Source organism: Equus caballus, chromosome 8 (assembly GCF_041296265.1).
Source record: "Equus caballus isolate H_3958 breed thoroughbred chromosome 8, TB-T2T, whole genome shotgun sequence".
Classification (NCBI taxonomy): domain Eukaryota; kingdom Metazoa; phylum Chordata; class Mammalia; order Perissodactyla; family Equidae; genus Equus; species Equus caballus.
The window spans coordinates 42,678,976-42,705,941 of NC_091691.1; the positions used below are offsets into that span (position 1 = coordinate 42,678,976).

General features: G+C 38.5%; 1 protein-coding gene across 2 annotated transcripts in view; it reads left to right on the top strand.

The window, feature by feature from the left end:
* RALBP1 (ralA binding protein 1) overlaps nucleotides 1-26,966 on the top strand; it is a 61,656-nt gene that overhangs the window by 15,569 nt on the left and 19,121 nt on the right. For both annotated transcript variants that reach the window (XM_023647458.2, XM_023647457.2), the window contains exons 2-3: nucleotides 22,363-22,661; nucleotides 24,926-25,384. In XM_023647458.2, coding sequence (XP_023503226.1) covers nucleotides 22,418-22,661; nucleotides 24,926-25,384 — 703 coding nt within the window. In that variant the 5' untranslated portion in view covers nucleotides 22,363-22,417. The remainder of the gene's footprint in view (nucleotides 1-22,362; nucleotides 22,662-24,925; nucleotides 25,385-26,966) is intronic.

Sequence of the window (26,966 nt, forward strand, 5' to 3'; positions counted from 1 at the left end):
TTTTTCAGCTATTATACACATATATGTTGTCTTATCCATATAGTTTTAATTAGTGACACTGAGAATGTTGGGAACGTGACTGGAAAACATTAAATCACTGTGTCGTTCAGTGAATTTCTGTGAATGGCATATGGGACGCTAACTAAAAGCTCATTCGTTTGGATGAGCACCTGGCGGTAGCAGAGAGACTCAAACAGAGATTAAGTCTAGTAATATGTGAGAAGGCACAGAAAAGAAACAGGAACCCAGCGGCCGGCCCAGTGGCGCAGGGGTTAAGTTCGCACGTTCTGCTTTGGTGGCCTGGGGTTCGCTGGCCTGAATCCTGGGTGCGGACGTGGCACTGCTTGTCAAGCCATGCTGAATCAGGCGTCCCACGTATAAAGTAGAGGAAGATGGGCATGGATGTTAGCTCAGGGCCACACTTCCTCAAAAAAAACCCAACAGTAACCCAAATAAAAAGAGTTAAATTTCTGTTAAAATACAGCCCTAAACAAATGTTAGTAGATTGGAAAGGACTAATTATATAAGAATTAAATTGGGTGACAGTCGGTCTGTGGGGATGTGCATGAGAAATTATTTTCAAGCCTGTAAATGTCAATACTAGCTTGCATTTACTGGGTACAGGTCATAAACCTCAAACATATTATAGAGAAGATTTCAGTGTTGATATGAAACCCTCTAAACCATATCTGCTTAGTCTGAAGGATTATTTCTGTCCCATTTCAGCTTGTAAACTTAAAATCTTTTTGTCTTGGGTAGTAATATTCATATTTTAAGAGAAAGCCCTTTTTCTCTATTTTAAAATATGATTTGCAATTTTCTTTTTTTGTGAGGCATGATTTTCTCTTTTTATGTTTTTAAATTTTATCATAGTGATTCATAAGGAATGTTTAAGAAATCACGTAGTGCTGGTTTAAGAAATCACAGCGTGAGGGTAGCAGGCCTGAGACTGCTGTCTTTGGAAGGGCCTGCTTACAAGTTGGCCCTCGGCGGCCACCAGGGAACTTGACCGGTAAAGTTCTCTGCAGTATTTAAAACTTCTCCTGAAGGATCAGAGTGGCTCACTGTGCCTAAACTGTTTATAAAAACCATGTGGTTTGTGCCGAATACCTGCTTTCTTTCTGGGAGTCTGGTCTTAAGGAGCTGCCTGCAGGCCACACTTGACACACATCGTTACTGTTACTGGAAGAATTCAGCTCATCCCTGGGCTCTGCGGCACAGGACTCTAGGAAGCTTGCGCCTGGTTCCCTCCAGACTTCACCACATGTGCCTTGCCTTTGCTGTTTTTGCTTTGTATCCTTTCACTGTAGTAAATCTTGGCCATGAGTACCACTGTGTGCTGAGTTATGCAAATCCTTCTAGCGAATCACAGATTCTGGGGGGTTCCTGAGGACTCCAGCAAGGTACTAAAAAACTCACAATGGAAAATGCTAACCTTGTTCTTGCACCCCTCTCAGTCTTAGTTTTCTCTTTTAGCTCTTTCTTTTGTTGTTTATTTCCTTATTTCTAAATAATATGCTTAGACTACTATTTCTTCCTATACCAGTCTTGGACATTATCTGTTAACTAGCTGTCACGGTAGATGAGGGTTTAGGTCCCTCATCTCCTTCCCCGAGTTTCTGCCTTCAGGCCTTTCACACCGTCACAGTGTTTGATTAAATCAGTATTCATTGTTTTCATTACAGTAATTAGACAAATATTGTATAATACTGAGCCAGGCAGTAGACTACAATTTCATTTTCTCATCTACGTTTTTCTTTCTTTTTCTTTTCTTTCTTCTCCCTAGAGCCCCCCAGTACATAGTTGTGTACTCTAGTTGTATGTCCTTCTAGTTGGACATGTGGGACGACGTCTCCCCATGGCCTGATGAGCGGTGCCGTGTCCGCACCCAGGATCCGAACTGGTGAAACCCCGGGCTGCTGAAGCAGAGTATGCAAACTCAACCACTCAGCCACAGGGCCCGCCCCCTTTTCCTTTTTCTTAGAGTTAATGGTTGTCTCTTATTTTTATTTGCTTTTTTCACTCTGTTCTTATAACAAATTTATTCCAAAAGCACCAGCAGCTCCTGAACACATTGTATTGTACTTTTCCACATGGTCAGATAGCTGTAAATCCCATTGTCTCTGGGAACCCTTCTTCCCAAGGACTGTGTCACTTGGTGTTCATAAGCCTGCTTTTCCTGGAACTTGCTTTGCTGCTCTCCAGGGTTGCAGCTCAAGTTTGGAATTCTTGAGAATGTGTATAAGAAATACATTTCTTGCAACTGTATGTCTGAAAATGTCTTCATTCTACCTTTACACTTGAATGGTTGGAATTAACTTTCATTCAGAGTTTTGAAGACAGTCCCTTATTGTCTTTAAGTTTCCATGTTCCTGTTGGCGAGTTGGTCCTGACCCTTTGCATTTAAGTGTTTATCCTGTTCCCTACCCCTCAGAGATCTTTTGGTATCATCTTTCTACCCTCTGTGCTCTGAAATTTCATAATGTGCTTTGTTGTGTGTCTCTTCATTTATTGTGTGGGGCTCTTAGTGGTCCCTTATGATCTGGACACTCTTGTTCTTTAATTCTGGGAAAATTTCTTTCCGTATCCTTTGAAGAACCAGAATGTCTTATGTGTGCAAATATTGCTTACAAATGTAACATTCCCAAGGAGTAGGTTAATACTGGTGAGTGTTCAGTGTGTAATGTATTAATGAGTCAGTGTTTGGATTCCCTTGTAGAGATTTAGGCTAGAGACTTTTAATTTACAGATTATTTTTCAAAACCATAAAAATGAGGACAAGTTGCTTCTAATGAATTTTTACCTGTATTTATTAATAAAATACTGAATTTGTGTAACTTGTAAACTAGTTAAGCAAGCTCTTGGTTTTCTGGAATAAGCCTTTTTCTGTGTAGATACTATCAAGTTTAATAAACATTAGATTTATTCTCGAAAGCTCATTTCAGGAGACTTTAATTTAGCAGTCTTTCTTCCCTACTTATATTGCTTTGTCCTTTTGCATGGGTGAGTGATTCTTATAATGTGTACTGATTAAGACTGGTACCTGAGCAGAAAAGACTATTCTGAGAACAATGTAAGGCCATCCCTGGTGACCTAGTGGTTAAGTTCAGTGTGCTCTGTTTCTGTGGCCCAGGTTCACTTCCTGGGTGTGGACCTACACTGCTCTGTTAGTGGCCATGCCGTGCTGGCCGCTCACATACTAAAAAATAGAGGAAGATTGGCACAGATGTTAGCTCAGGGTGAATCTTCCTCAGCAAAACACACACACACACAAACAGTGTATATCCTGGTTCTTGGGAGAAGTGAATATTTTTAAACCGTTGTTTAGTTAAGTTTGAGTCTAGTTTTATGAAACTTTCTTTTTTTTTTTTTTACCTCGATTGTAACCGTTGTAACTGTTCCTTTTCCTTGAAATATTATTCAATTCCAAAGGTGTAGTTGTTTTTGGTTTTAAAGTTAAATTCTGGATATGTGGTTTTTTGCTTTACATGCTAAACACTTTTTGTTAGATGCTGCAGAAGTGACATTTTTTACCTTCAGTTTTCTCTGGAAAGAAATTGCTCTTTTACACAGGAACTAGCCACAGGCCTTCATTTGGGAAAGACTGGAGATAGACATTCCTATTGTGGTGATTTGGGGTATGCGAGGTGGTAGGATGTTGGCTGTAAAGATGGGAGTAGCAACATTTGAAAAGGAAGATCCCTATTTTTAATGGCTCATGATCACAGTCATCTCTATATAGCATCCATGGCTTTTTTCCCTTCTGAGAGATTTTATTGAGATGTAATTTATATTCAGTGAAATGTACAGTTTAATAAGTTTTAACAAATGTATGCATACATACAACCCACGTGCCTGTCAAGATATAGAACAGAGCCTTCAACCCAGAAAGTTCTCTTCTGCTACTTTGTATTCAGTCCCTGCCTCTTCCTCACACCCCCACAACCACAGTTCTAAATTCTTTTGACATGGAGATGAATTTGCCAGTTCTAGAACTTCACAGAAACAGAATCGTACAATATGTACTCTGTTGTCTGGGTGTGCTGTCTGGAAATTTATCTGTTTTGTTGTGTATACGAGTAGTTCCTTTAAAAAAAAGCTAATATTCCATTGTATGAATATATTACAGTTTGTTTATCCCATCTCATTGATGGAAATATAGGTGTTTCTAGTTTTCAGCTGTAACGAATAGAGTTACTCTGACCATAAGTCTTTTTGGGCATACATGTTTCCATTTCTCTTAGGAGAATACTCAGGCGTGGAGTTGGTAGGTTGTACGGTAAGGGTGTGTTGAACTAAAGGATACTGCCAGACACTTTTCCAAAGTGGTTGAACTGAACGTTCCCAACTTCCTGGTGCCCCACATCCTCACCAACATTAGGAATCGTTCGTTTCAAAGTTTAACCTGTCTAGATCCTGTCTATTGATAGCTCATTGTGGTTTCAATTTACATTTCTTTGATGTTTATTGACATGGAACTTTTTTCACGGGCTTATTGACCATTTGTATTATTTTCCTTTGTAAATTGTTTGCTCAACTCTTTTTGCCCATTTTTGTTTTGGATTGTTTGTCTTGTTGTTATTGAATTGTAGGAATTCTTTATTCTGGATATAAGTCCTTTGTCAAGTATATGTACTGCAGGTATGTTCTCCAAGTCCTTGGCTTGACTTTTCATTTTCTTAATAGTGTCTTTTGATGAACAGAAGTTTTTGCTTTTGATAAAGTCCAATCTGTCAATTTTAAATTTTATAGTTAATGCTTTCTGCTCCCATCTGGAAAATTCTGCCTACCCCAAGGTCTCAAAAGTATGTTTTATTTTATAAGTTTTATATTTTTAGCTTTTAAGTTTTAGGTCTATGATTTATCTTGAATTACATTTTTTTAGATGATATGATGGAAGGGTCTGAGCTTTTCTTTTTTCCACATGGCTGTCCAACACCATTTGTTGGAGACTTTCCTTTCCCCCATGAATTCTTTTGGAACCTTTGTTGAAAATCAATTGACTACATACATGTGGGTCTCTCTCTGAATTTTCTTTTTTGTTCCACTAATCTGTTTATGTTTACTCTGATACCATAGTGTCTTGATTACTTTAGCTTTAATAACTTTGTTCTTTTTCACAATCGTTGTAGCTATTCTAAGTTCTTTGCATTTCTAAGAATTTTAGGATGGCTTGTCGATTTCTTTCAAAAAGCTTTTTTTTTTTTTACCTTATTGATAGTGTAGTTTACATGCCATAAAACGTATCCAGTTTAAAGTGTACAGTTCTTTGTGTTTCGACAACTGTATATACCTATGAAGCTACCACCACAACCATAATATAGAACATTTTATCACCTCCAAAATTCTCTTGTACCCCTTTGCATTCACTTTTCTAGCGGACCAAATCTTGCCCAACAGCACCAATGATTGGCTTTCTGTCCTCTTCCTAGTGTGAATGGGGATGGGGCCATTGATATTTCTCTGGTGTTTGGCTGGAGTAGACCATTATTATCTAAAAATTTTCTGTCTTGCAGAGCATCCTCTTTCCTACTGGTCCTTTGGCTAGAGAGAGCAGGCTTTGTTGTGTTGGGTTTTTTTTTCTGTGTCCATTGGTGTTTCTACATTTCTGTCTTCTTGAGCTCCAAGTCTGCGATGTAGAGGCAGAGAAAAGAAAACTCAGGGACACAAGACTGTGTTGTTCCTCAAATCCCAATGTCCCTAACTCATCTGCCTTCTTCGCTCTACCTTTTGAGTCTGTTGTCTTTTTTTTTAAATCCAGTATCCATGATTTTTAATTGTGTTTACCAGAAGGAATAGGGATAAGTACTCTTTCTTCAATGCTTAACAAATTTACCTCCATTCTCCTCATGCCTCAGAAATAGGAATTTCTAATTTGTTGTTTTATTTTCTTACCTTTGGCTACTTATACTTAAATTTACCATGGGCTATTTGAGGCCTTTCTTTACTGCCCTTTTATTCAGTGAATAGGCTTGCTATAGCTCCCCAATGCTCAAAACAGTGTGTCCTAATGCAGACACATTGTTGTTTCTTATGAAATCATCCTGCGTCTAATTCAAGACCTGTTAATCTCAAATTCGTGTGCCTGATGCACAGTAAACCAGTTACCACTGAGACATTGGTGCTTGGAGATGGAGAAAGGTTTATTCGAATTGGCCAGAATGAGGTGGGAGAATGGGTTCTCTCAAATCTGCTCTAACAAGAGAAGAAAGCAGGGGGAGTTTATAGAGCTAAGGGACTTGGCAGGGAGAATTTCAGAGAAACAAAGGGGTAATCTTTCACTCCAGAGAAGCCCTTGGGCAGTCTGACTTCTGGGTGTCAATGCCAGCTGGGGGCTGGTCATCTGGTGACTGGAACCTCCCCAAAGGCATTCTCTTTTTTCTGTAAAACAAGCTCACAAATGCTCCCTGAGTCACCCCTCAAGTTAAACAGGAAAACCGCAAATTGACAAAATTAACTTGCCTTCATGTGTGTCCGGTTGGGAACAAGGTTGAAGGGCAGTCATGGTCTTACTGAATATATACCGTGACCCTCAGGTACTCGGCTTCAGTGCCCACTGTCTTCATCTATCTCTCTACAGTAACCCTCAGGTACCTGGCTACGTATTTTAGCCCTCACTCCTTCATATCTGCTTTTAGCTGCTCCCCTTTCTTCCATTCATTCCAAACTATAGGTAAATCAAGTCAACACATATTTCTTTGGAGTGGTTTTTGCAAGATAGTCTATTAAATGTTTTATGAACAAACCTCTTTCATCAATCTGGTATGGAGACTGAATAACTGTAATAAATGAACTAGGAGAACATGTACATGTAGGTATAAGTTACCAAATGCTGTAGGAACACAGAGGAGGGAATCATCAAAATGTGTCTGTAGAGGTGACATCAGCATCATGGCAGAGTAAGTTCTTCTGATAATCTCTCCCCTCCTTCATACAACAAAAAGGACATTCATACTCCAACAGAGGACATCCAAACACCACACAGAAAATGACGGAGTGACCCAGGCACCCGTATGGTGGAGGGCAGAGAGGCTGGAGCCCCCCTTGGAGGAGATGGAAAGGGGTAAGAGAAAACTTTGCTCCTGCCCCTAAAGACTGTGATCCAGGACCACAACCTCCAAGAGGAAAGGAATGGGGGAGGAGACATTCACGGGAACATCAAGGAATGGGGGAGGTGACTTTCATTCTACTGGGGCGAAAGCTTTTGAGGGTGGTGACCTCATCAAACCGAAGCCCCAGGAGAACAGAGTGAGAAAGTCCAGACAGCAAGCAGGACAAAGCGCACCTCCCCCCACCTGCCCTGCACCCACTCCACTGCCTGGGATCTCGGCTTAAGGCAGCGGGCTCAGAATACATGGCTGTTGACCCCCACCCAGTGGCGATAGGCGGTAACTGTGACAAAATAACACCAGGATGTGAAAAACCAGAGCCACTCCCTATAGCAATGTCAAACATTATAGTAGATCTCTAGACCAGAGAGAAAATGACGAGTACCCAGAAATCAGACCTGAGGACACAAGAGTATGTAATCTAAATGACAAACAATTCAAAATAGCTATCATCAAAACACTCAGTGAATTAAAAGAGCATGTAGAGAAACAATTCAGCGAGTTCAGGAGCTACTTCACAAGAGAAATTGAAACTATAAAGAAGAATCAATCAGGAATATTAGAGATGAAAGACACAATAGAAGAGATAAAACAAAGTATAGATTCCCTGAACACTCAAGCAGATATCATAGAGGAGCATATCAGTATAATTGAGTATAGACATGTTGAAATGCTCCACATAGAGGAGGAGAGAGAACTAAGGCTAAAAAAGAAATGAAGAAAGTCTCCAAGAAATAGCTGACTCAATTAGGAAGTGCAACATAGGAATTATAGGTATTCAGGAAGGAGAAGAGAAGAAGAATGGAGCAGAAAGCTTGTTCAAAGAAATAATAGCAGAGACCTTCCCAACCCTAGGGAAGTAGATGGAAATCCATGTGGAAGAGGCTACCAGATCTTCTAAATATGCCAATGTAAAAAGATCTACTGCAAAGCATATAGTAGTGAAACTGGCAAAAGTGAATGACAAAGAAAGAATACTAAGGGCAGCAAGGCAGAAGAAAATAACCTACAAAGGAACCTCTATCAGGCTCTCAGTGGATTTCTCTGAAGAAACGTTAGAGGCTAGGAGAGACTGGAATAGCATATTCAAATCTTTGAAGGACAGAAACTTTCAATCAAGAATACTCTATCCAGAGAAAATATCCTTCAGATATGATGGAGAAATGAAAACTTTCCCAGAAAAATATAAGCTAAGGGAGTTTGTAGCCATGAGACACCTCCCTACAAGAAACCCACAAGAATGCCCTCATACCTGAAAAAAAAAAAAAAACAAACAAACATGGGAGAAAGGGGTTACAAAGCATGGAGTGAGGAGATAAACAGGTAGACAGAATCAGGACAGGACAGCAAATATTCGAGTATAGCATTAAAGACAAAGGGAAGGAAAACACCAAAAACAAAGATAATCTTGTCATTTTAACCACAAACTTATAACCCATGATGGAATAAGATGTGAGAAAAACAACTTAGGAGAGAAAGAGGAAAGGGACTGAATCAGTTTAGACTAAGGAAATAAGAGGCCATCAGAAAAGGGACTATCTTATCCACAAGATCTTGAATACCAACCTCTGGGTAACCACTAAACAAAAAAGGAGAACAGAGACACAAATAATAAATAAGGAGAAAACAAAGAAACACAACATAAAAAACTACATAACTCGATTGGTAGACCAAAATACACAGGACAAGAAACAAAGGAAATGCAGGAGAATGGGAAAACAAGTGATAAACTGGCAGCATTAAGCCCTCAGCGATAATCACCCTAAATGTAAATAGATTGAATTCTCCAATAAAAAGACACAGAGTGGCAAGATGGGTTAAAGAACAAGACCCAGCAATATACTGCCTCCAGGAAACACATCTCAGCTCCAGTGACAAACAGAGGATCAGAGTGAAGGGAAGGAAGACGATACTCCAAGCTAATGGCAAACAAAAGAAAGCAGGTGTTGCAATATTTGTATCAGACAAAGTAGACTTTAAGATAAGATAGGTAAAGAGAGACAAAGAGGGGAAGTATATAGTGATCAAAGAGACATTCCATCAAGAAGAAATAGCACATAAATATGTATACACCCGACACAGGAGCACCAAAGTACATAAAGCAACTATTAGCAAACCTAAAAGAAGACATTAATAATAACACAATAATAGTAGGGGACCTCAACACTGCACTCACATCAATGGATAGATCATACAAAAAATCAACAAGGAAACAGAAGAATTAAATGAAACACTAGACCAGTTGGACTTACTAGGAATATATAGAACACTGCATCCAAAAACAGCAGAATACACATTCTTAATTGTGCACAGAACATTCTTAAAGATAGACCATGTGTTGGGAAAGAAGGCAAGCCTCAATAAATTTAAGAAGGTTGAAATAATGACAAGCATCTTCTCAAATCACAGTGCTATAAAGCTAGAAATTAATCACAAGAAAAAAACTGAGAAAAGAACAAAGATGTGGAGACTAAACAACATGCTGTTGAACAACCAATGGATCATTGAAGAAATTAAAGGAGAAATTAAAAAAATATCTGGAAGAAAATGAAAACATACCATACCAACTCATGGGATGCAGCAAAAGCCATATTAAGAGGGAATTTCATCTCAATACAGGCTCACCTTAACAAACAAGGAAAATCCCAAATAAACAATCTCAGACTGCACCTAATTGAATTGGAAAAAGAACAACAAACAAAGCCCAAAGTCAGCAGGAGAGAAATAATAAAACTAAGAGCTGAAATAAATGCTATTGAAACAAAAAAGGCAGTAGAAAGGATCAATGAAACAAAGCTGGTTCTTTGAGAAGATAAATAAAATTGATAAACCTTTAGCCAGACTTACAAAGAAAAGAAGAGAGAAAACTCAGATAAATAAAATTAGAAATGAAAGAGGAGAAATAACAGATATCACAGAAATACAGCGGATTATAAGAGAATACTATGAAAAACTATATGTCAACAAAATGGACACTCTAGAGGAAATGGATAAATTCTTAGACCATTACAACATCCCAAAGCTGAATCAAGAAGAAATATAGAATCCAAATAGACCAATCACAAAGGATTGAAACAGTAATCAGAAGCATCCCAAAGAATAAAAACCCAGGACCAGATGGCTTTCCTGGGGAATTCTACCAGACTTTCAGAGAGGATTTAATGCCTGTCCTTCTCAAGCTAGTCCAAAAAATTAGGGAAGATGGAATGCTTCCTAACACATTCTATGAGGCCAACATCCCTCTGGTACCAAAGCCTGACAAGGACAAGACAAAAAAGGAAAACTACAGGCCAGTATCACTGATGAACATAGATGCAAAAATCCTCAACAAAATATCGGCAATCTGGATACAGCAATATATCAAAAAGATTGTACATTGTGATTAAATGGGATTGATACCAGGGATACAGGGATGCCTCAACATGTACAAATCAATCAATGTGATACACCACATTAACAAAATAAAGAATAAAAACCACATGATCATCTCAATAGATGCAGAGAAAGCATTTGACAAGATCCAACAGCCATTTATGATAAAAACTCTTAACAAAATGGGGATAGAAGGAAATTATCTCAACATAATAAAGGCCATATATGACAAACCCACAGCCAGCATCATACTCAATGGGGAAAAACTGAATGCCATCCCTCTGAGAACAGGAACGAGACAAGGATGCCCACTATCACCACTCTTATTCAACATGGTACTGGAGGTTTTGCCAGCACAATTAGGCAAGAGAAAGGAATAAAAGGAATCCTAATAGGGAGTGAAGAAGTGAACCTCTCACTGTTTGCAGACGACATGATCTTATATATGGAAAACTCTAAAGAATCCATCGGAAAACAATTAGAAATAATTAACAACTACAGTAAAGTTGTGGGGTACAAAATCAACTTACAAAAATCAGTTGCATTTTGTATATTCAAATAATGAACTTACAGAAAGAGAACTCAAGAATATAATTCCATTTATGATTGCAACAACAAAAAAGGTACCTAGGAATAAATTTATTTAAGGAGGTGAAGGACTTATACAGTGAAAATTATATGACATTATTGAAAGAAATAGATAATGACATAAAAAGATTCCATGCACATGGATTGAAGGAATAAACATAGTTAAAATGTCCGTACTACCCAAAGCAATCTACGATTCAGTGCAATCCCAATCAGAATCCCAATGACATTCTTCACGGAAATAGAACAAAGAATCCTAAAATTCATATGGGGCAACCGAAGACCCCGAATTGCTAAAGGAATGCTGAGAAAAAAGAACAAAGCTGGAGGCATCACAACCCCTGACTTCAAAATGTACTACAAAGCCATAGTGATGAAAACGGCATGGTACTGGTACAAAAACAGACACACGGATCAATGGAACAGAACTGAAAGCCCAGAAATAAAACCGCACATATATGGACAGCTAATCTTCAACAAAGGTGCCAAGAACATACAATGGAGAAAAGACAGTCTCTTCAATAAATGGTGTTGGGAAAACTGGACACCCACATGCAAAAGAATGAAAGTAGACCATTATTTCACACCATACACAAAAATAAACTCAAAATGAATTACAGACTTGAAGGTAAGTTCTGAACCCATAAAATTCATGGAAGATAATATAGGTAGTACACTCTTTGACATTGAACTTAGAAGGATCTTTTCCAATACCATGTCTTTCAGACAATGGAAACAAAAAATAAACAAGTGGGAGTTCATCAGCCTAAAGAGCTTCTGCAAGGCAAGAGAAACTAGGATCAAAACAGAAAGACAACCCACTAACTGGGAGAAAATATTTGCAAACCATTTATCTGATAAGGGGTTAATCTCCATAATATATAAGGAATTCAGACAACTGAACAACAGAAAAACAGCCCGATCGAAAAATGGGCAGAGGATATCAACAGGCGTTTTTCCAGAGAAGGTATACAGATGGCCAATCAGCACAGGAAAAGATGTTCAACATCACTAATCATCAGGGAAATGCAGATCAAAACTACACTAAGATACCACCTTATGCATGTTAAATTGGCTATAATCACTGACTAAAAATAACAAATGTTGGAGAGGGTATGGAGAAAAGGGAACCCTCATCCACTGTTGGTGGGAATGCAAATTGGTGCAGCCTCTATGGAAAACAGTATGGAGATGCCTCAAAAAACTAAAAATAGAAATATTGTATGACCTAGCTATCTCCCATTGGGTACCTACCCAAACAATATGAGATCAACAATCCAAAGTAACATATGCACCCCTATGTTCAGTGCAGCACTCTTCACAACAGCCAAGACATGGAAGCAGCCCAAGTGCCCATCAACTGATGATTGAATAAAGGAGATGTTGTGTATATATACAATGGAATACTACTCAGCCATAAAAAAAGGCAAAATCAGGGGCCAGCCTGGTGGCACAGTGGTTAAGTGCCCACGTTCCGCTTCAGCGGCCTGGGGTTCACCGGTTTGGATCCTGGGTGTGGACGTGGCACTGCATGACAAGCCATGCTGTGGTAGGCATCCCATATATAAAGTAGAGGAACATGGGCATGGATGTGAGCTCAGGGCCAGTCTTCCTCAGCAAAAAGAGGAGGATTCGCAGCAGTTAGCTCGGGGCTAATCTTCCGCAAAAAAAAAAAAAGACAAATTCATCCCATTTGCAACAACATGGAAGGACCTGGAGGGAATTATGCTAAGCGAAATAAGCCAGAGTGAGAGAGACAAACACCAGGTGATTTCACTCATATGTGGAATATAAACAAACACATGGACAAAGGAAACAGTTCAGTGGTTACCAGGGAAAGGGGGGTGGGGGGTGGGCACAGGGGGTGAATGGGACCACCTATGTGGGGACAGACAAGAAATAATGTACAACTGAAATTTCACATTGATGTAAACTATTAGGAACTCAAAAAAAAATTTGTCTGGCATTTTGTTATTCCTATCCCTGCCCTTTCTCCTCCCCGTGTTGTTGCTTCCTGGCTTGGGCATTGGTAATGACTCCCTCGTCGAGTCTGAGCTCCTCAGCTTGGCATTCAGGTGACATTCAGTTCAGATCCCACCTTGTCTTTCAGTTCCATTGCTCCTTCGCAGAAACTGCCCCCACCAGACCAGTCCTCCCACCATTCTCATACCAGGCCCCGTATTCCTGCTGTATCTAGCCGTGCCGTGCCCCTTGGGTTAAATGTACTCTCTTTTCTGTATGGATACGTAAAGAGCAGTTTAGTGGAAAGAATAGGTGTTTTGAGTCAAACAGACTTCAGATTTATCTTTTACTTGCTGTGTGCCTTAAAGTGAGTTACTTCAGCCCTCTGAGCGTTAGTTTCCCTGTTTGTAAAGTTGGAAAAATACCTCTTTTCTCACAGAAGGTACTAAGGTTAGTTAATGTACATGAAGGTTCCGAAAGCCACAGGAACTCGGAGAAAATTTGGATTCCCTTTCTTTGTTTCCTTAATTAGAATTTAAGGCTTAGAACTAGGTTAATTTCTTCTAATCTTTGTTCTGTGAGCAGTACACAACATGTTGAGAACATTGAGGAGACTAATTACTTGGCGAAGTAAACATACGAGTGCTTCTGGTATCCCCTGTGTCGTGTTAAATGCTGGAGCTCACAAAGTACTGGGCAAGACAGATGCCTGCGTAGGTAATTAAAACACAGCAGGTGCATGCAGTGCTAACGGTGTATTCGGGAGCACAGAAAAGCAGTATGGAAGGCTGGACTGGATGGGGTGGGTTGTGAGGGAAGGTTCCTGGAGAGGATGATGCTGGTACTTGATCCTTTTTTTTTAACAGCTTTATTTAGGTATAATTTACATACCGTAAGATTCACCCACTTTAACTGTATAATTCAGTGATTTTTACTAAATTTACAGGTTTGTGTAACCATCACCTCAATACAAATCTAGACTCCATCACTCCAAAAAAATTGCTCGTACCCATTTGCAGGCTTAGTGTTGAAGATGAATATAAATTGGCCGTGCAAAAGTACAGAAGGAGGACTGGTCTCCAGGGAGTGAAGGCAGCGTGTGCAAAGGCAGGGGAGCGTAAAATAAAGTGCATGTGTGTGGCTGGGGTGCCTGGCAGCAGTTTTCTTTCTGTTGTATGAAGCTGTGCTCCCTCCCTGCAGCTGTGTCCAGCTTCCTGAGCCTTTGGAGCTCAGTTTCCTCATCTGTAATGTACAGCTGTGTTGCTGGTTGGACTCCAGCTCTCTCTAAACTCTCAAATCCTGTGATTGCCAAAACTTAGGATGCCTTCAACTAAAGGAAAAATAGAATGTACATTTAAAAAGTAATGGCCAAAAGTCAGGGCCTATCAAGAAAAGCAGAATTATAGTGATGCTTATGGATCCTTTAAAGGAACTTTCTTCTGTTTTTTACTGTTTTTCCTGATTATACAAGCAATAATGCATACTGGGTAGAAAATTTATGAAATATAGAAAAGTAAGAAGAAAAATTGGGTCACTTTATAATCTTACAATTCAGAGGTGATCATTATTAATGTTCTCTTGTTCTTACAATTGTTTTGCATATGTATTTAAATGTTTAAAAATCGATATTGTGCTGTAAATAAAATTGCTTTTCCCCGCATTATTAAATATTGTCAGAAACATGATTTTGTAATGCTGCATGATTTTTATGGGATAAAAAAACATGACCATTCAATTTTTTTTTCCGAGGAAGATTAGCCCTGAGCTAACATCTGCCGCCAATCATCTTTCTGCTGAGGAAGACTGGCCCTGAGCTAGCGCCTGTGCCCATCTTCCTCTACTTTATATGTGGGACGCCTACCACAGCAAGGCTTGATGAGTGATGTGTAGGTCCACGCCTGGGATTCAAACTGGTGAACCCCAGGCCACCGAACCAGAGCATGCAAACCCAACTGCCATGCCACCAGGCCGGCCCCCTGACATTTTTTTAAACAATAATAGTAATAGAAGTAATAAATTGACGTATAAGGTTCAAACTATCTAGAAGGGAAAAAATTAAAAAATCTTCTTCTCCCTCCCCTTGTACCACTTCCAAGTTAACAGTGGTTAACTGTTTCTTATTTATTTTCAGAAATTGCGTTTGTGACTTTATATTCCAATGTTTGGATAAGTCATGATTTAATGGATCTTCTGTTGATAGTCATTTAGATTATTTTGTTTTTGCTTTTACAATGCTGACGTGAATATTTTCATTTGCACATCTTTGAAATCTTGTAAAAGTATATCTGAAGGATAAGTTCTTAAAAGAGAAATTCCTGGATCAAAGAGAGTATATCTTAAGTTTTATTTTATTTTATTTTTTTAAAGATTGGCACCTGAGCTAACAACTGTTGCCAATCTTTTTTTTTTTTTTTGCTTTTTTCTCCCCAAATCCCCCCAGTACATAGTTGTATATTTTTACTTGTGGGTCCCTAAATGTTAATACATATTACCAAATTGCTTTTCAAAAATGATTGCGCTGTATCTGCAGACAGCTAATCTTTGACAAAGGAGCCAAGAACATACAATGGAGAAAGGAAAGTCTTTTCAATAAACGGTGTTGGGAAAACTAGACAGCCATATGCAAAAGAATGAAAATAGACCATTATCTTTTGCCATACACAAAAATTAACTCAAAATGGATTAAAGACTTGAAGGTAAGATGTGAAACCATAAAATTCCTAGAAGAAAATATAGGCAATACACTCTTTGACATTGGTCTGAGGAGGATCTTTTTGAATACCATGTCTACTCAGGTATGGGAAACAAAAGAAAAAATAAACAAAATGGGACTAAATCAGACTAAAGAGCTTCTGCAAGGCAAAGGAAACCAGGAACAAAACAAAAAGACAACCCACCAACTGGGAGAAAATAGTTGCAAATCATATATCCAACAAGGGGTTAATGAAAATATAAAGAACTCACACAACTCAACAACAACAAAAAACTAACCTGATCAAAAAATGGACAGAGGATATAAACAGACATTTTTCCAAAGAAGATAGATGGCCAACAGGCACCTGAAAAGATGTTCAACATTATTAATCATCAGGGAAATGCAAATCAAAACTACAATGAGATATCACCTTACACCCATAAGAATGGCTATAATCACTAAGATTAAAAATAACAAATGTTGGAGAGGTTGTGGAGAAAAGAGAACCTCATATGCTGCTGGTGGGAGCGTAGACTGCTGCAGCCCCTATGGAAAACGGTATGGAGTTTCCTCAAAAAACTAACAGTAGGAATACCAAACGACTCAGCTATCCCACTACTGGGTATTGATACAAAGACCTTGAAATCAGCAATTCAGAGAGACTTATGTACCCTTGTGTTCATTGTAGCATTATTCACAATAGCCAAGACATGGAAGCAATCCAAATGCCCATCAACTTGATGAATGGATAAAGAAGATGTGGTGTATATATATATACACACATATATATGCAATGGAATACTATTCAGCCATAAAAAAGACAAAATTGTTCCATTTGCAACAACATGGATGGACCTGGAAGGTATTATGTTAAGCGAAATAAGCCAGACAGACAAAGACAAACCCTGTATGATTTCACTTATATGTGAAAGATAAACAAACACATGAACAAAGAGAGCAGATTAGCGATTACCAGAGGGGAAGGGGTTGAGGGGTGAGCATAAGGGGTAAAGGGGCACATATATATGATGATGGACAAATAGTAATGTACAACTGAAAGTACACAATGTTATCAACTATTGTGATCTCAATAAAAAAAAGTGTGCTAATTTATACTTCTACCATTAGTAGATATCTGCATGAGTCCCTGTTTGCTCACTTCCTTACCAACAGTGGGTATTATACACCTTTTTTGTTCTTTGCCAGTCTGATGTTGGAAAAATGATAACATTGTTTTAATTTATATTTTTAAATTATAATTGTATTTGAACATTGTTTTCATATAGATATTACTCATTTTTCTATGAACTACTTCTCGTCCTTTGTGTATTCTCTTGATTTGTTTAGATTTTTGTTCACTTGTAAGAGCTCTTTGCTTTTGATGAGAGAGAGAGGAGACAGAATTGCAAACGCACTCATGTGAAAGACAGGACATCTTTCTTTTTTTGACCCACTTCACCCATTTCTCCCACCCCCCAGCCTTTGCCTCTGGCAACTATGAGGCTGTTATCTGTATCTATGAGCTTGTTTTTCTTTTTATATTCCACATACAAGAGAGGTCATATGGTATTTGTCTTTCTGTCTGATTTATTTCACTTAGCATAATGCCCTTGAGGTCCATCCATGTTGTTGCAAATGGGAAGATTTCATTCTTTTTTATGGGTGAATAATATTCCATTCTGTATATGTGCCACAGTTGCTTTCTCCATTCATTCATCGATGGACACTTAGGTTGTTTCCATATCTTAGCTATTGTAAATAATGGTGTATTGAGAAAACACAGGTGCATATTCATTCATTGTAGCATTGTTTATAATTGCAAAATATTGGAAACAACTTAAATGCTCATACATAAGAGAATAGTTAAATAGATTGTTACTTCCAGACAATGGAGTACTTATGCCGCTGTCGGGGAAGATCTCTATGAACTAGCATGGAGAGTTTCTAGAATACATTGTTAAGTGAAAAAATTAAATGCAAATCAATATTTATAGTATACTATCCTTAGTCTAAGAAAGAAGAGGACATTAGAAAATTATGTGTCTGCTTGTTTATTCAAAAAGAGATACAGGAAGGATAAACTGGTGAGATTGATTACCTATAGAGGGTAGGTGGAAGTAAGTTGAAAAAGATGAAGGGAAGAAAAGGGAAAGAACCAATGAGGCAGAGGGACATTTCTCTAAGAATATCTCTTTGCGTAGCTTTGGCTTTTAGAATGATGCTGTGTTTCATGCATGTACAAAAATAAACAAGAACGGGGCAGAGAAAAAAAATAATGTTGCATTGAACATGGGGATGCATATATCTTTTCAAGTTAGTGTTTTTGTTTTTTTCAGATAAATACAGAGAAGTGGAATTGCTGGATCATATGGTATTTCTATTTTTAACTTTTTGAGAAAGCTCCATACTGTTTTCCGTAGTGGCTGCACCACTTTGCATTCCCACCAGCAGTGTACAAGGGTTCCCCTTTCTCACATCCTCTTCAACACTTGTTATTTCTTGTCTTTTTGATAATAACCATTTAAACAGCTGTGAGGTGATATTTCACTGTGGTTTGGATTTGCATTTCCCTGATGATTAATGATGTTGAGTATCTTTTCATGTACCTATTGGCCATCTATATGTCTTTAGAAAAATATCTGTTCAGATCTTCTGCCCGTTTTTTAATCAGATTTTTTTTTGCTATTGAGTTTTATGAGTTTTTTATATATTTTAAATATTAACCCCTTATCAGATTTATGATTTACAAATACTTTCTCCCGTTCAGTAGGTTTTGTTTTTCATTTTGTTGATGGTTTCCTTTGCTGTGCAGAAGCTTTTTAGTTTACTGTAGTCCCACTTGTTTATTTTTGCTTTCGTTGCTTTTGCTTTTGGGGTCAGATTCAGAAAATCGTTGCCAAGACTTATTTCAGAGAGCTTACCACCTGTTTTCTTCTAGGAGTTTCATGGTTTCAGGTCTTACGTTCAAGTCTTTAATCCATTTTGAGTAAACTTTTGTGTATGGTGTAAGAAAGTGGTTGAGTTTCATTCTTTTGCTTGAGACTGTCCTTTCCCTCTTGTATATTCTTGGCTTCTTTGTTGTAAATTAATCTACCATGTATATGTAGGTTTATTTCTGGGCTGTCTATTCTGTTTCATTGATCTATGTGTCTGTTTTTATGCCAGTACCATACTGTTTTAATTGCTCTGCCTTTGTAATACAGTTTGAAATTAGGAAGCCGGATGCCTCCAGCTTTGTTCTTTTTTCTCTAGATTGCTTTAGCTGCTTGGGATCTTTTGTGGTTCCATACAAATTTTAGGATTATATGTTCTATTTCTATGAAAAATGCCATTGGAATTTTGAAGGGATTGCAGTGGATCTGTAAATTGCTTTGGGTAGTATCAACATTTTGACAATATTGATTCTTCCAGTCCAGGATATTTCAAAACAGAATATCTTTCTGTTTGTGTCTTTCTCAGTTTCTTTCATTAATGTTTTGTAGTTTTCAATATACAGGTCTTTTACCTCCTTGGTTAAATTTATTCCTAGGTATTTTATTCTTTTTGGTGCAATTATAAATGGGATTGTTTTCTGAATTTCTCTTTCTGATAGTTTGCTATTAGTGTATAGAAATGCAATGGATTTTTGTGTATTGATTTTGTATCCTGCAACTTTACTGAATTTATTTATTAGGTCTAACAGTTTTTTGATCGAGTCTTTAAGGTTTTTTTGTATATAATAACGTGTCGTCTGCAGATAGTGACAGTTTTCCTTCTTCCTTGCAGTAGGAATGGATGCTTTGCATTCATTTGCATCCCTTTCCTGCATTCCACAATTTGGTTTCCATTTTTGTTTGTCGCAAGATATTTTTATTTATTTATTTTACTTTTGATTTAGTTTGTACCCTTTCACCAATCTCTCCCCATTTCCCACACCCCCAGTCCCTGGTACTCTCTATTTCTATGAGTTGGACTTTTTTAGATTCCAGATGTAAGTGAGATCATACAGTATTTGCCTTTCTCTGTTTGGTTTATTTCACTTAGCATAATATTCTTTGAGTATTTTTTCTTTAAAAATTTTTTCTTTTATTTTTTTCCTTTTTCTCCCAAAGCCCCCCAGTACATAGTTGTTTTTTTTAGTTGTGGGTCCTTCTAGTTGTGGCATGTGGGATGCCACCCCAGCATGGCCTGATGAGGGGTGCCGTGTCCTCACCCAGGGTTCGAACCGGTGAAACCCTGGGCCACCGAAGCAGAGTGCACGAACTTAACCACTCGGCCATGGGGCTGGCCCCTGTTCTTCAAGTTTATCCGTCTTTCACAAATAGCAGGATTTCTTTCTTTTTTTTTCTATTTTGTTTTTTATTGAAGTTATGATAGTTTACAACCTTGTGAAATTTTAATTGTACATTATTATTTGTCAGTCATATTGTAGGTGCACCACTTCACCCTTTGTGCCCCCTCCCCCCCCCCCCTTTCCCCTGGTAGCCACTAATCTATTCTCTTTGTCCACATTGTTTAACTTCCCCCTATGAGTGGAGTCATGTAGAGATTGTCTTTCTCTATCTGGCTTATTTCATTTAACATAATACCCTCAAGGTCCATCCATGTTGTTGCGAATGGGATGATTTTATTCTTTTTTATGGCATAATATTCCATTGTGTGTGTGTGTGTGTATATATATATATATATATATATATATATACACCATATCTTCTTTATCCAGTCATCAGTCGATGGGCACTTAGGTTGCTTCCGTGTCTTGGCTATTGTAAATAATGCTGCAGTGAACATAAGAGTGCATGAGTCTCTTTGAATTGCTGATTCCAAGTTCTTTGGATAGATAGCCAGTAGTGGGATGGCTAGGTCATATGGTATTTCTATTTTTAGTTTTTTGAGGAGTCTCCATACTGTTTTCCATAGTGGCTGCACCAGTTTGCATTCCCACCAGCGGTGTATGAGGGTTCCTTTTTCTCCACAACCTCTCCAACATTTGTTATTTTTTGTTTTGGTTATTTTACCCATTCTAATGGGTGTAAGGTGATAGCTTAGTGTAGTTTTGATTTGCATTTCCCTGATGATCAGTGAGGAGCATCTTTTCGTGTGCCTATAAGCCATCAGTATATCTTCTTTGGAGAAATGTCTGTTCATATCTCCTGCCCATTTTTTGATCAGGTTGTATGATTTTGTGTTGTTCAGTTGTGTGAGTTCTTTATATATTATGGAGATTAACCCTTTATCGGATATATGATTTGCAAATATTTTTTCCCAATTGTTGCAAGATATTTTTTGATTTCTCTTTTGATTTCTTCTTTGACCTATTGGTTAAGTAGCATGTTTTTTAATCTCCACATATTTGTGAGTTTTCCAGATTTCTTTGTGTAATTAATTTCTAGCTTCATCCCATTGTAGTTGGAAAAGATGCTTGATATGATTTCAGTCCTCTTAAAATGTCTTTGCTTTTTAAAGAAATTAGCTATCAACATTTGCAATTTTTCCTCCACATTTACTCGTCTTTTGACTCTGTTTATGGTCAGATTTATCTGTCTTGTCACTTGGCTTGTGGATTTTTAAATGTGCAAAATAACCTTAAAAATGAGTGCAAAGAGAAACAAGTGATTGAAATAGTTTTTCAAATGAGTATCATAAAGATCTTAAAGGGGAGTAAGAACTAATCCAGGTAACTTTTGAACACAGTAGTTAGGCTTTTTTTACCCTCCTTTCTCTGTAAAGGAGAAGAAAAGTGTGAACAAATCTTGAGCTCTTCTTATGTTTGTTTTTTGTAGTGTCCCTTCTAGTGAAACTATTTTATATTTTGGATTGGGTAAATGAGGATTCCTTTGTTTCTTTGAACATAACTGCACTACAAAATAAAATAGTTGTTATCAACATATGAACTCGCTAATAGGTAATGTAGAATTACAGTTAATGCTCTATAATTGTGGGAATCATTAAATAGATCACTTTGACTGTATTGTAATTTTAATTATGACACCAAACTACTCATATGTAGTTATATAAATAGTCTTTGTAATTTATTATTCATAGTTGTTTGGTCATAACTTAAGGAAAACGCAGTTGGCTCTTCATATCTGTGGGTTCCGCATTTGTAGAGTCACCCAGCTGCAGGTTGAAAAGCCTGTGATGGTTGCACATGTACTGAACGTGTGCAAGCTTTTTTTCTCTGTCGTTATTTCCTAAACAATTATTCCCTAAACAATACAATAGTGTAACAACTATTTACAAGGCATTTATGTTGCATTAGGTATTATAGATAATCTAGAGGTGCTTTAAAGTATATGGGAGGATGTGTGTAGGTTATATACAAATAGTCTACCATTTTATATAAGGGACTTGAGAATCCGTGGGTTTTGGTATCTGCAGGGGGTCCTGGAACCACTTCCCTGCAGATACCGAGGGGCGACTCTGGTAAGTTTCTGTGTTGGTTAGCAATCCAAGTGAAGCCTTTTAAAATGGTGAGTTCTTTTTAAAGGAACTCTCTGTTCTACTTTGAGAACTTGATTTTCATTTTTAGAGGGGGATTGTGAAGAAAAGTATCTTTGATTTATAAATGCAAGATTAATTGCCGTCATATGTGTGTGTGTGGTGCTTTTGTCTTGGTTTGTTAGATGACCGTGATGATCTTTTCCCTCTGTGCAGGTGGAATGGATAGGTAACAGAGAAGCCGTCTTCACTGTCTCATCAGGGAGGCAGAATGACCGAGTGCTTCCTGCCCCCCACCAGCAGCCCCAGTGAACACCGCAGGGTGGAACATGGCAGTGGGCTCACCCGAACTCCCAGCTCTGAGGAGATCAGCCCAACTAAGTTTCCCGGGTTGTACCGCACTGGCGAGCCCTCGCCTCCCCATGACAGCCTCCACGAGCCTCCTGATATAGTGTCTGATGATGAGAAGGACTATGGGAAGAAAAAAGGAAAATTTAAGAAAAAGGAAAAAAGGAGTAAGTGCCATTTTTCTCCATACTTCAGATATATTTTACATAAACTTTAATCACACGGACCTGCTGTCTTCCGGAAATATGTCCAAAGATTCCTGTTTGACATTCTTTTATTTTTCAGGGTCTCAGTTTTTGTGGTACTAGAGTTGTGTTTTCGGATCTTAATCTCACAAATAAAAATACTGAATTTCCAGAAATGATAAAGTTTTCTGGTGGAAGTTTCTTAAATTGGTCATTTAAAATAATGTATAAAGAGTAGATATTGGAATTTGGCCCGTATAGAATCTTACTTTCTTGCCTAGAGTGTGTAGGCCGATTGGGGTGCACTTTATTGGAACTGTGAAAAAGTATTCATTTATCGTAAGCAAGTCCTATGATGCATTGCATTGATGGTTCCCATTCAGTAGAGAGTGTGAATCGTTTAAGCATAGCTCTTTAGGCTGTTAAAAGCAAGTCAGGTGAGTTTTTAAGTGTTGTTTTATTTTGAGTTTCACAGTATTTTTATGTTAATTTGTTTTTGAAGCATAACATTCAAATAGAGTGCACAGATTGTGTACATCTTTATGAGTTATCGCAAAATGGATATGCCGTGTAATTACTGCGAGGATCTGGACGTAGAGCCTTATCTGTACCCCAGAAGTTCCCTTTCTCTGCCCCTTCAGAGGGCATCCCCACCCCTCCCGAGGGCAAGCTTCTTTCAGCACAGCTTGATACTGCCTGATTTTGAATTTACATGAATGGAAGCATATTTCCTTTTCTGTCTATTTTCTTTTGCCCAATATTACATTGGTTAGATTCATCCATATTATTCCATGTGGCAGTAATTTGTTCCTTTTTATTCCTGGGTTTTGTCTCATTGCATTAATATGTAGAATTTACTTATCCATTCTACTGTTTTTGGTCTTTTGGGTTGTCCTCAGTTTTTGACTGTTATGTAGAGTGCTTCTTGGAACGCCGTTGTATGTGTTTAGGCAGTTCCGTCATGTTTATGCCAGGGAGCGGGACCGCTCTCTATAGGCCCTGCTTATTTCAGCATTAATAGAGCCTGCGAAACAACTTTCCGGAGTGGTTGTGCCGCTGACACTCCCACCCGCAGTGTCTGAGGACTCCCCTTGCTTTCTGTCACGGTATCACGCCCTTAAGATTTCTGCTGTTTTGTTGGTGTGGGGGGTTTGGTATTTAATTAAAGGGTAATTTATGAAATGTCTTTAATCTTTGTTATAAAATAGCTTGTAAGGTAGCTGGCTAAAGAAAAGAATAGGAGAGTTATAGATAATAAAAAAACAACAGCAAAACCAAACTAGGCTAACTCTGCTGTGATACAAAGCAGTTGTCAGTGTGTGTGAACCAGCGCTTCTGCTGCAGGGAAGTGGGCTTGGGGGTTCGGCCATCATCCAGAGATTAGGCACTTTCCTGATTCTGTCCTCCACTCAGATGAGGCTTCAGCACCTGCTGCATCTCCAGAAAGAACTTAACAGCCAGTGAAGGGGAGGGAGTGTGAGAGCGGAATGACTGGAGTGGCTAACCAGCCGTGCAGTTGTGTTGTGGTTTGAGACTGCCTCAAGTTACAGGGCCAAGTGGGAAAAAATCTAAGCTGAGTAAAGTAAGTTAGAAGACATTATTCAGATGACAAAAGAATGCTCTATTTTATAGAAGGATTCTTTCCGTTAGCCCTCTCTATAGAGGCTTTCCTGTGTATTTTTAGTATTTGCTTTGCCAAAGTCCCACTTACACACGTTTATAGTCACGCACCACCTGATGTTTCAGTCAGCAATGGACCACGTACCTGACTGGGGTCCTGTAAGATCAGTACCATGCAGCCTAGGTGTGTAGCAGGCTGTACCGTGCAGGTTTGTGTGAGTGCCCTCTCTGATGTTCACACAAAGATGAAATCGCCTAACGACGTGTTTCTCGGAATGTGTCCCTGTCGTTAATCGCCTAACGACGTGTTTCTCGGAATGTGTCCCTGTCGTTAAGCGACACATGTCTGCATAAAGTAAAACCAATTTCAGCACCTGCTGTTACAAGGATGACTGGCTCTCTGCATGTTGCCCTCTTGTGGTCTGGAGATGTCACTGCAACATCTCCTTTTAGCTGAGAGGAAACCCATTTCATTGCTGGGAGTGCCCAGGAGGGATTGGCCACGAAGTGGAAAGCTAGGTAGCTAGTGCCAGGTGACACTTTTTTTGGTCCAGTTTTTAGAAAGCATATAGACAGGCTGACATTAAACAAACGTATAACTTATACTCCCTGCATTTCTTTGGCAGCTGAAGGCTATGCTGCCTTTCAGGAAGACAGCTCTGGAGATGAAGCTGAAAGTCCTTCCAAAATGAAGAGGTCCAAGGGAATCCATGTTTTCAAGAAGCCCAGCTTTTCTAAAAAGAAAGAGAAAGATTTTAAAATAAAAGAGAAACCCAAAGAGGAAAAACATAAAGAAGAAAAGCACAAAGAAGAAAAACATAAAGAGAAGAAGTCAAAAGACTTGACAGCAGCTGAGGTTGTTAAACAGTGGAAGGAAAAGAAGAAAAAGAAGAAGCCAATTCAGGAGCCAGAGGTGCCTCAGATGGATGTTCCGAATCTCAAACCCATTTTTGGAATTCCTTTGGCTGATGCCGCAGAGAGGACCATGATGTATGATGGCATTCGACTGCCAGCAGTGTTCCGTGAATGTGTAGATTATGTAGAGAAGTATGGCATGAAGTGTGAAGGCATCTACAGAGTTTCAGGTATTGGGGACATGCGCTTAACTTGGTGGTTTTTAAAAATTAACTTCACTTCCATTTTTCAAAGGAAGGAAAAATACTAACTTGTGAGGAAAATTGTGACAAGGCTCCTAAAACTTACTCATTTCCTTGATTCTTCCAGTTGAACAAAAATCCCCCACACTCTTTGTGTGTCTGTGTGTGTGTGTGTGTATGTGTGTGTTTTGGCAGTTTGCTTTTTTCGTGATACTCCCTTTCATTAGGAGGATTTACACATGAGTTATTCAGTTTCCAGCAGCCTGGAATGAGTCGAAATGAAGCATGTGAGTTGTGACCCTTAACTTGGGTGCACTCAAACCTTGCTTAATTCTCACCTTCTTCCCTCTCCAAGCAGAGCCTCAGTGTTGTGAGGGAGATCACCAGGAGAGGGAAGGATATCTGGCTTAAGGGTGATTCATGGCCAAGAGACACATTTATTGACACAATCATGTAATATATTTCCTGAGTTCAGCTAAAGGACGTGGAATGTTATTTGCTAAATGTTCAGGCCCCAAATGTGAATGCTTCTGTCAGCCATATGCAGCTATTACATATATTGGTGAAATTGATTTTCCATTTATCTGTGTTCCATATTGTTGTCAGTGCCATTGAATTGATTCTGACTCCTAGTGACCCTGTGTACAGCAGAGCGGAACCCTGCCCAGTCTTTCTGTGCCATCCTTTCACCTTCCGGTGCTGTATCAGACAACGCTCTGCTGCTCTTTGTAGGGTTTTCACGGTCAGTTATTTTGGAAGTGGCCAGGTCCTTCTTCCTAGTCTGTCTAGTCTGGAATCTCTGCTGAAACCTGTCCACCATGGGTGACCCTGCTGGTATTTGAAATACCAGTGGCATGGCTTTCAGCATCACAGCAACATACAGCCACCACGGTATGACAACCGACGTGTGTGTGTTCCCTGACCGGCAGGGTGGTGTGTTTCCAGACTGGGAAATGAACCTGGGCCACAGCAGTGAGATTGCCAAATCTTAACCATTAGACCGTCAGGGCTGGCTCTATGCTCCATATGTATGAAAAGTTAAGTTTCATACTTGTTAAGAATGTAATTCATATTGAGTGTCTAAAATCAAGCAAACTGTATACTATTAAAAGTTAAAAGATTTTATTTCTTGCAAAGCAGATTGACTTTTGTATTGGTATAGGATGAGCGTCCTGACTTTTGGTGACATCTGTGTTCCAAATCATCACATTCCTGTAATTCAGTTTCTTGGTACTAGAGATCTATTTTATAAAATTCATTGTTGGTTACACATATTTTCATGATGAGTTAAATTATACACATTTAGATATATAAAGATTAGAATTAGTTTTTCCCTTTAGTTGGTTCATACACATTTCTAGAAGGTAGGTTTGATATTTAAGTTTTGTTGAGAAATGGCAGGCGTTTTTGCTAATTGGGGAAACCTTTACATAATCCTGTAGATAACGTTATCATTTAAGACTCTTTTGGCTAAAATGCTACAAAGAAAATAAAATAAATTAGGCATTGAATTTGAAGTTATAACTCCTTAGTAACATAAAAATAAACACATTTAAATGAATTTGAAAAT